The sequence below is a fragment of the Oryx dammah genome, unplaced genomic scaffold (genome assembly GCF_014754425.2).
Source record: "Oryx dammah isolate SB20612 unplaced genomic scaffold, SCBI_Odam_1.1 HiC_scaffold_12, whole genome shotgun sequence".
Taxonomy (NCBI): Eukaryota; Metazoa; Chordata; class Mammalia; order Artiodactyla; family Bovidae; genus Oryx; species Oryx dammah.
The window spans coordinates 15,531,522-15,543,915 of NW_024070196.1; the positions used below are offsets into that span (position 1 = coordinate 15,531,522).

Sequence of the window (12,394 nt, forward strand, 5' to 3'; positions counted from 1 at the left end):
TTCAGAAAACGAAGATCATGGCGTCTGGTCCCATCATTTCATGGGAAATAGATGGGGAAACAGTGGAAACAGTGTCAGACTTTATTTTTCTGGGCTCCAAAATTACTGCAGATGGTGAGTGCAGCCATGAAATTAAAAGACGTTTACTCCTTAGAAGTAAAGTTATGACCAACCTAGATAGCATATTGAAAAGCAGAGACATTACTTTGCCAACAAAGGTCCATCTAGTCAAGGCTATGGTTTTTCCAGTGCTCATGTATAGATGTGAGAGTTGGACTGTGAAGAAAGCTAAGCGCTGAAGAATTGATGCTTTTGAACTGTGGTGCTGGAGAAGACCCTTGAGAGTCCCTTGGACTGCAAGGAGATCCAACCAGTCCATTGTGAAGCAGATCAGCCCTGAGATTTCTTTGGAAGGAATGATGCTAAAGCTGAAACTCCAGTACTTTGGCCACCTCATGCAAAGAGTTGACTCATTGGAAAAGACTCTGATGCTGGGAAGGATTGGGGGCAGGAGGAAAAGGGGACAACAGAGGATGAGATGGCTGGATGGCATCACTGACTCAAGGGACGTGAGTCTGAGTGAACTCCAGGAGTTGGTGATGGACAGGGAGGCCTGGCGTGCTGCAATTCATGGGGTCGCAAAGAGTCGGACACCACCAAGCTACTGAACTGACTGAACTGAATTTAAAAATTAATCAGACATGACTGAGCAACTGAACAACAAAATTTAAAAATAAACAGGATTCTTTTTATGTCATATGCATGACTACTAAAATGATAATTACTTGTTTATGGTAGTTTGTATTGCCAATGAGATTAGGCATGGCCTTGGATTTTTTCAGTGAATATAAGGAGATTCTAAAAAGAATGGGACTTTGCTTAATTTATTGAGTTCTCTAGTTATAAAGAGAGGGTTTAAATGAACATATTCTAAGTATTCATCCTGCATTAATATTCAGGAAGGTAGCAAATGTATCCACAAGAGAAGTAATTTTTAGTAGTTTTCTACTTGCAGATAATTCTGTGTGTTACTTTGAAGGATACTTGTATGAGCATATGAATGGGGAAAATGGCAGAAAGGCAAGAAAACATTTTCTTTTCTTTCTCTCTCTCTTTTTTTAAAATATAGAACAAATGAAACATCTGCCTTGGACTCAGAGTTTATGCCTTTTTTTTTTAAACTGTATTCTTATGCTAATATTTTAAATGAATTATTTTGCCCACCCTTACAATAATATTTAGACAGCCTTTCTTCTTTCATTTATTGTAATGGGAGCTAAGTAAGAAAAGGAAGATGGCTTTCAGAACTCTGAGTCAATAGGCAGCTCAGAGAGGCATGATTGCTTCCTTCCTTGATGTTTGACTTCACTGGTATTATCTCAAGGACAGCAACTGAGATAATGCAGTACAGATATGATAGGATTGAGCGACTCCATTAATCTCTACAAACTGATTTATTTTGATGGTAAAACATCTGGATCTATATTGGTCCACATGTAGCAAGTAACACTGGTCAAGAAAATTAAGATTTTTCCAGATCACATGGAAATTGCAGGACAAAATTTTTGCTATTATGTAACAAAATTTGATTCTATCCTCAGGATCTGGGGGATCCAGAGAGTTTCCAAGGGAGTCAGATACATGTTTCAGTATAGACACAAAGTAGATCAGTTTTTATTGTGTTTAAGATTTTGAACATTATATTCAGCTACCCCTGCCCCCCTCCAAACAATTCTGGGTTTTTAAAACTGCAAGAATCTGTATATTATCTCCCACGTCATTGGTGCTAAATCAACCCAAATGAGATTTGAATAAATTGAGAAACTCTGTGTGTGCTACCATGGGAAGAAATAGTGGTGATTACAAGAACCATAGGAAACTTCATTGGGTGTGAATAGTACGCAGCTACATAGTAATTAGTGAGCCTGATGGAGACTAGAGCTATAGTAGCAGAAGTGAAAGATGTCAAGCTCTTTTGCTCTAAAAATAAATCAAAAGAATTTATTGCAACTCTCAGGAGAGAAATAGTTAAGCTGAGTGGAAGTACATTCATGTTTTTAATATTTAAATTCACATTGATAGAGACATCCATGCTCTCTGAAAAATTATGTATACAGCATGTTTCCCATTTTGCCTACAACTATACTGATTGGTACTTGTGTAGCCAACTTTTGCATCAGTTCTTTTTAGTTAAAAAAAAAAAAAAAACCTGCCTTTTTATTTTTTAAAATAAGAAAACTTATTTGTTATAAAATATCTTCCGTCTACTTATTCTTAAAATATTATCCTTTTAAAATCATATTTCTTGTCTACTTAACCTTCAAAGTGCCTCCGACATGACTAATAGATTAAATGAGTATTGAAAACCATTCATTAAAATTTCTCAGGGAAGAGAGTTACATCCTGAATTGTGGACACAAGTAAATATGAGAGCTGGTGGATGTTTGGAACACGGCAAGCTGGGGTTAGAGAAGAGGAGAACGGACAGAAGCATCTAGGCTGATCGTCTTGGTGGGTGGTATGGAGTCGGGGAAAGATACTGAATTTGTTAGAAAACCTTGGCTCTGTTTCGTTTGTGCTTCCAATCAGTAGTCAGCCCTAGGACAAGCCACCATGCTTTTTTCTTAGTTTTTTATCTTATTAGTGAAGAGGTCCACTCAAGGTCCCTTCTAGCTCTAGAATTTCACAATCCATTGCAAAGATGTAGCTATACAGATGTGACTTAGTTTTATTAGGTGCACATGGTTTAACTGGTTTTCTGTAATTGCTGACACAACAGGGAAATTTAGAGACAATTTAGTAACAACGATTGGGCATGGTGCTGTAGACCACCTATTGAGTGGTTATTCAGCCACTCAGTCGAGACCAACTCTTTGTGACCCCATGGACTGCGGCACACGAGGCTTCCCTGTCCTTCCCCATCTTCCGGAGTTTGCCCAGATTCATGTCCATAGAATCGATGACGCCATTTAACCATCTCATTCTCTGTCACCCCCTTCTCCTCCTGCCATTTTCAATCTTTCCCAGCATCAGGGTCTTTTCCAGTGAGTCAGCTCTTCTCATCAGGTGGCCAGAGTATTGGAGGTTCAGCTTCAGCATCAGTCATTCCGATGAATATTCAGGGTTGATTTAAAAGTGAAAGTGAAGTTGCTCAGTCGTGTCCGACTTGTAGCAACCCCGTGGACTGCAGCCCACAAAGCTCCTCCATCCATGGGATTTTCCAGGCAAGAGTACTGGAGTAGGGTGCCATTGCCTTCTCCGAGGATTGATTTAGAGAGCACCAATAAATGATTACCTTAAGTTATAGCATTGGTGAAGACAACGTTTTAGCCAAGATGATCTCAGTAAATGATGTGTTCTTCAAAATAATGCTATGGGTTAAAGGGCCCCTTCCCAACAGGTTACAGAGTATAAATATGTTAACAGTGTGAGTCCATGCTTGTGTTATTTCTCTACTCTGAACAGATTGTTAGGCCACTTGCATGTTAAGTGTACTATAATACAGAAAATCAATGACTACACCCTGCAGTATATAACAGGGTGAAGCCATTAAACATTTCATCAGGAAAATGCAAATACAGCTGTAAAGTTCTTTATTGTTGGAAAGGAGTCATTACAGTCGTACTTACTAGGTATTTACCACCAGCTTGTAAAATCTACCATGGCAAATTTCACAGTAACCTCGTTAACATTGAACATTACTGAAACCATTTGGTGGCGGAGACAGTTTAGAGGGTAATAATAGGAAATAAAAGCCAAATGTTTTCATGAGGAAGACTGCCTGTGTCATCTCTACTTTCGAAATCTGTCCATGATGCTAAAAAGAATCAAGGTCTCCTGCCTCTATTTTTTCTTTCTTTTTTTTTTTTTGCAAAGATATGTCATTCTTCAGCCTTTAACTCTGTTGAAAATACAAAATAAACATAGTCTGATAACATTTTCTTTAAAGGCATATTTGGAAATTACCTGAAAGACACAGCAGGTAGATGGTGTTCAAATGATAATCCCCGGTGAAATTAACAACAGGATTTGGAAAAAAAGAGAGGGGCGTTGAGGAGACAGATGGAGCTTATAGTGCCCATAGAACCTCAGCATTAACTTTAGAACTCAAGGCCTTGGCAGCAGCCTGAAAACAAACTTATTTTCGATTGATTGGTATGAATCATTTTCTCTCTCTGTTGCCTGTACTTTTTCCACCAACCACACCACTTAAGTGTCAACAAATCTGCCATTGACCTTTCCATAGCTCTCTGCTGAGGTACCTACCATGGCGTTTCTAATCCTTGTCAATTTCTTTCCAGACAGAGATTTTTGTACATGCCTTCAAGGATCAGCTGGTCAGAAGTGCCCTTTTAGCACTTTACACTGCCAGGCCGGGAGGTGTCCTGAAGAAACCACCCTCTCCTAAGAGTGGCACAGAGGAGAGCATTTCCCAGGACCCACCCCTGCCGGTGAGACGGCAGGACTCCATTCCACATCATTCAGACTATGACGAGGAGGAGTGGGTAAGTCTTTTATTTTTTTTTAACTTAGCTTGCCTCCCCAGTGCTATAACTAAAAGTACTAACACCTTAGCATTTAGTACTGTCAAACAGAGCAGAAGTGTCAAGAGATCTCTCCTTTTCATCAAAACATGTTGGAAAGCAGTCATAATACAGATTGTGGGTAAATAGGTCATATTTTTTTTCCTTGGGGGCAAATTATAAGTGAAAGTTTTAACCCAACCACATTTATTTGATGTGAAAATTTATATATTACATATGTCCTTTGTTACTGTTTAGTTTCTAAGTCATGTCCAACTCTTTGCGACCACGTGGACTGTAGCCCACCAGGCTCCTCTGTCCAAGGGATTTCCCAGGCAAGAATACTGGAGTGGGTTGCCATTTCCTTCTCCAGGGGATCTTCCCAACCCAGGAACTGAACCCGCATCTTCTGCATTGGCAAGCAGATTCTTTACCCCTGAACCGCTACATTATATATGTTAATGTACATATAATGTAGTCAAATAATAATATCTCCAATAAATACCATCAAAGTGATAGCCAGAGAACCATGTCAGATTCCTGATCTCCAAAGAAGAAGATTTAGCTTCAGGACCAGGTATCAGGCTTGATTACTCAAGAACTTTTGTGTAGGAGAGTTGTATTAAAGTGAGAAAAGCGACAGTGAAAGCTTCTGACATAGACATCAGACATCAGAAGGGGGGCAGAGAATGGCCCCCTAGCTAGTCTTATCAAGGCCTTATATACTTTTTTCAGACCCACTCCCACAATATATATATCTTAAATTACCAAGATTAGAACAGACAATAGAAAGATCTTACCAGACCCACTCCCATACTATACATTTTAAGACGACAGGATTAGTCAGAAGGTTCTTGTTAAGGAGAAACGTCCTCAAGCAAGATCCATTGTTATACTGACTAAGACAAAGCAATGTAGAAAAGAACATTTGTCCTTTCCTCCTTGAGAGTCTTAGACCCCTTTCTCCTTCTTGAGGGCTCCGGACCTCTTTCTCCTCTTTAAGAACCCTTGACTTCTTATCAACCTACCTAGGAATTGACTCTCTCCAAAGAAGGATGCCACAATTGCAAGGCTGTAATATTTTCCTTATTTATTAAGGAGATATAAACCATTAAAATTGTTTTTAGAGAGTCAGTAATCATCAATAATCCACGACTTGGATGCAACAAGTATTTTCATTGGTGCAGTCCAGTGTGTTAGTTTTGGGCATACTTAAAAAACGTTAACATTTAAATGGCAGTGGATATAGAGATCTGTTAAGTTCTTTTGCTTATTGAGTTTGTTATTTAAAAGATGTTGCTCCAGGTGGCTCTAAAATTGGCAAAAGAAGGGCCACATAAAAGCTTCTGAAAAAATAACTAGTAAAGGCAAATAAACGTTTCCCAAGTGGCTCTTAGTGGTAAAGAAACTGCTGGTCAATGCGGGAGTCATAAAAGACGCAGGTTTGATCCCTGAGTCGTGAAGATCCTCTGGAGGAGGGTGCAGCAACCCACTCCAGTGTTCTTGCCTGCAGAATCCCATGGACAGTGGATTCTGCTGGGCTGTGGTTCATAGGGTCACAAAGAGTTAGACACAACTGAAGCAACTTAGCATGCAAGCATGCAAGCCCACACAAAGGCAAATAAACCAAATAAGTCAACATGGTGATAGGAACCCTAGGTGGGCAGAATAAAACAGGAGAAAACCAAGGTTTCTCTCTCTGGGTGAGAGGGAACAGTGTGTTTCTCCTGAATCAATATATATTCCATTATCTAAGAACTTTTGGAAGTACCACATACACATACAGAAAGAAACTCCTTACTATATCACTTTCTTGACCAAGAAAATGCTGTTGTATGCTAACTGTATTAGATGTTAAACAGTTAATGATTATTTTCCCTGCCACTCTAAATTTACAAGTGTTCAGGGAATAAATTATTTGCAAGGCTCAGGTCACTCAAAAAATTGCGGTCTGCAGGGCTATGAAGTGATACCTGCTCTTTCTTTTGATGAAATTACTATCACAGGAAAGACAGAGCTGGGCTCCAAGAGGTAAATACTGAATAAGTATTTGTTGTCACTGATTAAGATTGCATTTCTCCCATTGAATCATTTTCAAAAGAGAAAATCTAATATTTCTTCTTTTTACCTTCACCTTCTACTTCTAATGCTCCGAGACATCCATACCTCGTAACCTCTCTGAAGTTCAATTTTCTCCACTATAAAGTGAAAATAACAGCATCTGTTCTACATAGCTCTTCGTGTGGTCCAGAGATAGATGATTTTGCCTGTGTGATAATACTCCATGTCCTGCAAAGGGCCAGGCACATGAATTGTATTACTTTACTATTATTGCCGTGTATTATCTTTTTTTAGATGTGTAAGTTATATATGATCCTCAGTATGAGGATCAATAATAGTCCTTGAGATAAGTGAGGAAATGGGATAGATCATAAATTTGGATTGTGGGACTTCTCTGGTGGTCCAGTGGTTAAGATTCTTCTCTCTCAATGCAGGGGACATGGATTCAGTACCTGGTGAGGGAACTGAGATCCCACATGCTACACAGCATAGGCAATAAATAAATCTGGATCGTGACTCTGAAAGAGTTTGAGTAGATATAGAATAGAACTTATATTGTCATGAAGTAAACTTACTGTTAACTCCAGACATCCTGGAGTATGAAGTCAAGTGGGCCTTAGAAAGCATCACTACAAACAAAACTACTGGAAGTGATGGAATTCCAGTTGAGCTATTTCAAATCCTAAAAGATGATGCTGTGAAAGTGTTGCACTCAATATGCCAGAAAATTTGGAAAACTCAGCAGTGGCCATAGGACTGGAAAAGGTCAGTCTTCATTCCAATACCAAAGAATGTTCAAACTAACACACAATTGCACTCATCTCACACACTAGCAAAGTAATGTTCAAAATTCTCCAAGCTAGACTTTAACAATCTGTGAACCAAGAACTTCCCAATGTTCAAGCTGGATTTAGAATGGGCAAAGGAACCAGAGATCAAATTGCCGACATCTTTTGGATCATAGAAAAAGGAAGAGAATTCCAGAAAAACATCTACTTCTGCTTTATTGACTATGCCAAGGTCTATGACTGTATGGATCACAATAAACTGTGGAAAATTCTTCAAGAGATGGGAATACCAGACCACCTGACCTGCTTCCTGAGAAATCTGTATGCCAGTCAAGAAGCAATAAGTAGAACTGGACATGGAACAATGGACTGGTTCCATATTGGGAAAGGAGTCCATCAAAGCTGATATTGTTACCCTGCCTATTTAACTTCTATGCAGAGTATATCATGCAAAATGCTGGATTGGATGAAGCACAATCTGGAATCAAGATTGCTGGGAGAAATATCAATAACCTCAGATATGCAGATGATGCCACCCTAAAGGCAGAAAGTGAAAAGGAACTAAAGAGCCTCTTGATGAAAGTGAAAGGGGAGCATGAAAAAGCTCGCTTAAAACTCAACATTCAAAAAACTAAGATAATGGCATCTGATCCCATCACTTCATGTCAAATAGATGGAGAAACAATGGAAAGAGTGACAGACTTTATCACTTCAGATGGTGACTACAGCCATGAAATTAAGACACTTTCTCCTTGGAAGAAAAGTTATGACCAACCTAGACTGCATATTAAAAAGCAGAGACATTACTTTGTTGACAAAGGTCCCTATAGTCAAAGTATGGTTTTTCCAGTAATCATGTATAGATAATGAGAGTTGGACCATAAAGAAAGCTGAGCACCAAAGAACTGATGCTTTTGAACTGTGGTGTTGGAGAAGACTCGAGAGTCCCTTGGACTGCAAGGAGATCCAACCAATCAGTCCTAAAGGAAATCAGTCCTGAATATTCATTGGAAAGACTAATGCTGAAGCTGAAGCACCGGTGCTTTGGGAACCTGATGTGAAGCACTGACTCATTGGAAAAGACCCTGATGCTGGGAAAGATTGAAGGCAGGAGGAGAAGTGGAAGACAGAGGATGAGATGGTTGAATGGTATCGCCAACTCGATGGACAAGAGTTTGAGCAAGCTCCAGGAGTTGGTGATGGACAGGGAAGCCTGGCATGCTGCAGTCCATGGGGTCTCAAAACGTGGGACTGAGCGACCTAACTAACGGTTAACTTTGTGACAAATAATTACCACTTTTATATTAAATCAAGGGAGATTGTTGGAACTGTGTATCTTTTGTTTTCATAATTTTCACCTTATTGTGTTATGCAAACTCCCTCCCACACCTCTTCCTCCTCCTTCTGCTCAAGTCACCCCTCACATTCCCTCCTTCCTTATTCCCTTTCCTTTAGATACATTTTGAGACCTTCTATATATCACAGATACTCCAAATGGCAAGATAAATCATGCTAGACTGTTAGATCCTAGAGCTCAGATTCTAGTGGTAGATAAAAATCTGTTAATAAATAGTCACAAAATGTTGTGACAAGGATGTAGAAAGACAGGTGGAAGAAGTTAGGCTTTGCTAAAGAGATTTCAGCTCAGTATTTTAAATAAACTTATGATGGGGAACAAAGGAAGACAGCGGGAGAAAATGGTGAGTTGACGTCAGTGGTGAACGTTCGATACGGTGGGTGTTACAAAGCACTTGTTCTGCTGGGATCACTGTACCAGGTGCTGGGGACACAGAGGTGAGCTGCCCACAGATGCAAGGGTTCCAGAGCCTATTCAGGGCTCTGGAGATACCAGTGTCAGTGATTGTGCAATTTAGGATTATATATAGGATGAAGTGAGACTCTAGTGGTCACAGTGGGATTTCCAGAAGTGTTTCCTGAGAATTAAATATGAGTAGAAGATAACAGTATGAAAAGGAGGATGAGGTGACCTTTCAGACAGGAGCACGTTAGCTGATAATGGTAATTGGGATGCGTGTGTGTGTGTTTATTAGTTTTTTACTAGTTTTGTTTTAAAGGTGGTACAATTGACTATGTTTATTGCTCGAAAAAGCACTTAAATGCTGAGAGGTAGTGACTCATAGAACAAGGCCCTTACAAAGAAAAGAAGATAATCAATCCCAGTAGGCATGTGGGGGACAGGTCCTGGGCAGAAGTGTGCTGCTGGGCTGAGAATGCAGGAAGGATGTAAAAATGGATTTTACTTTTTTGAGGGTGGGTGGGGCTGGATGGCTTCTTTGTTCTTTATTTGAAATAGTTTTCTCCAGGTTTATTGTGCTATAACTGACATATAACACTGTATTAGTGTAAAGTATGCAGCAAAGTGATTTTTTGCATATATATAATCACAAGAAATTAATGTCTATCACTTTACAGGACTACGATTTTCTTTTCTTGCGATGAAAATTTTGAGACCCATTCTCTTAGCAACTTTCAAACATACAGTCCTGTTTTGTTAACTGTAGTCACCGTATTGTATATTACATTCCTAGGACTTAACTTTTCTCATAACTGGAAGTTTGTACCTTTTAATCACCTTCACCTTTTTTGTCTTCCCCTCCTCACTTCTGGCAATCACCAATCTACTCTCTGCTTCCATGAATCTGTTTTTGTTATTTTTTTTTAAGAGTCTCAATATAAGTGAATTATACAATATTTGTATTCCCATTATTTGATTGATTTCTCTTAGCATAATGCCCTCAAGACCCATCTATGTTGGTGCAAATGGCAGAATTTCCTTCCTTTTTTTTTTTTAAATTAGTAAATCCTTTATTTTGGTGAATATCAAAGGCATTCATCACTACCATGGGTCTATTTTGGCTCAGAGGAGAGTTACTATCTAGTGAACTCCATTGTTATTAGACACTAAAAATAGGAAGAGACTGGAGGGCACTGAGAATGGGATAAGGAGAGGACCAAAGCTCGGGGGACAACATGAGATCCTACCCATCCTCATTGCTAGGAAATGAGTAAACACAGCAGCTCTAACCTAAATGCCAGCCTCGCCACAAAGGTTTTCAGAAGAGGTCCTGTAACAATCACTCACTGGATAAAAAAAGGTCAGAGTTTCTAGAAGAGGTATCAGGATATGAAAAACCAACTTGGGAACAATATCCACAGCACCACAACAGAGCTGGATCCTGGCAGCCTGGCTTCAGTTGAGACTGCTGTGGACATAGCAGTCTCGGGGCAGTGCTCACTTACAGTTGCTGTACATGGTTTTCACACACATGTCATCTGGCAGAGGCTGCTTCTCACTGCTAGGTTCAAGGAATTTATTAATTGCAGGAATATTGCTTATTTTCTTTATGTACTCCTGGAGATGCGGGAAGGCAGACAGAATATTAAGATGTTTTTGTCTTCTAGAGCCAGAATGATCTGGAGTAGAATAATGTCTGCAAGGCTCAGCTGATTGCCAACAAGAAACCTTTGTCCATGACTCTGTAAAACCTTTTCAAACCCAGGAAAGTATCTAAGTATAGCTTCTGGGCTATGTTAACCACTTTCTTTTGCTGATCATCTGGTTTGAGGTAAGGATACACTTGATAAGCAGTTCCAGAAGATCCAGGGTCCCCTCCTCATGCATGTCAACCAGGGTTCTCTCCTTGAGATCTTTGTCAAAGAGAAGGTGCTTATCTGCTCTGTAGTGGAGGATGCTCCGGGTCTGCACCAGCTTCAATCAATTTCCACCACTGGTACTTGTTAGGACAGCAGATGGTTACCATCTTGCGATTTCTGCAACTGTTGTTTTGTTTCTAAAAATTCTTCATCAAACTTGACTCCATCAACAGTTTAAACCCAATTCCATCTGGCCTTGTCTGTTTGGATAGTAGAGCTTGGGTTTCATAGCCATCATAGCCTTTCAAGTTTTCTGGCTCCACTCAGAGTGACCAGAATTGCACAAAGGTACCCAATGAGCAGTCTTCCTACTTCCGTTTTTGTGGCTGAAGTATATATATGTGTGTATGTGGGGGTGGGGTGGGGTGTGTGTGTGTATGCTTGTATATATGTATGTATATCACATTTTCTTTATTCATGCATTTGTTGATGGACACTTAGGGTGTTTCCATATCTTAACTATTATAAATAATACTGCAATGAACATGATGGTACAGATATCTCTTTGCAATAGAGATTTTGTTTCCTTCGAATATATTTCCAGAAGTGGAACCATCATATGGTGGTTCTATTTTATGGAGGAGCCTCCATACTGATTTCCATAGTGGCTGTACCAATTTACATTCCTACCAACAGTGCATACAGGTTCCCTTCTTAGCATCCTCTCCACCACTTGTTATCTATTTTCTTTTTGATGATACCCATTCTAGAATTTGTGGGGTGTCTTTCACCATGGCTTAGATTTACTTTTCCCTGATGATTAGTGATGTTTAGCACCTTTTCGTGTCTTCTTTGGGAAAATACCTGTTCAGTTCATCTGCTGGTTTTTTAAATTATTTGCTTTGCTCTTTTCTGTTGAGTTGTACAAGTTATTTTTATATTTCAGACATTAACCCGGATGTCTTCTTTTGTCATTAAAGCAGAATCATATGCAGAAGAGGGCAGAGAGGACAGGCTGAGCAGAGTGGTGGAAGTTTCAAATAGACACCAAAGAAAGTGGCTGAAGTTGGTTACTAGCAACATTTGAGAAAAGTTTGAAATTCCAGACCTTGTGAGGGCCAGCCAAGGAGCTTCAATAAAATGTTATATAACAATCAAACTTGTTATTGATGTTCCTTGGAGACCACTTTCTATTAGAAAGATCCCTTTGTCTAAATGGGAAAAGAATTTGAAAAAGAATAGGTGCATATATATATATATATATATATGTATATATATATAAATAGAAATAAAATATGGGAATCTTTTATTTTAAAAAATCACTGAAGTTATAACCACTTAACCTTATTTTCAGATCTTTATCTCACTTTGAAAAGTTGAGTAAATCCAGTGAAAATGTAGCTAATT

At 39.2% G+C, this 12,394-nt stretch overlaps 1 protein-coding gene and 1 pseudogene across 4 annotated transcripts in view; one reads left to right on the forward strand and one right to left on the reverse strand.

Moving 5' to 3' along the window:
- The window catches only part of INPP4B (inositol polyphosphate-4-phosphatase type II B), a 704,914-nt gene that overhangs the window by 568,561 nt on the left and 123,959 nt on the right, over positions 1-12,394 (forward strand). For all 4 annotated transcript variants that reach the window (XM_040250456.1, XM_040250457.1, XM_040250454.1 and 1 more), the window contains one exon: positions 4,302-4,505. In XM_040250456.1, coding sequence (XP_040106390.1) covers positions 4,302-4,505 — 204 coding nt within the window. The remainder of the gene's footprint in view (positions 1-4,301; positions 4,506-12,394) is intronic.
- Positions 10,626-11,285, reverse strand: LOC120871614 (annotated as a pseudogene).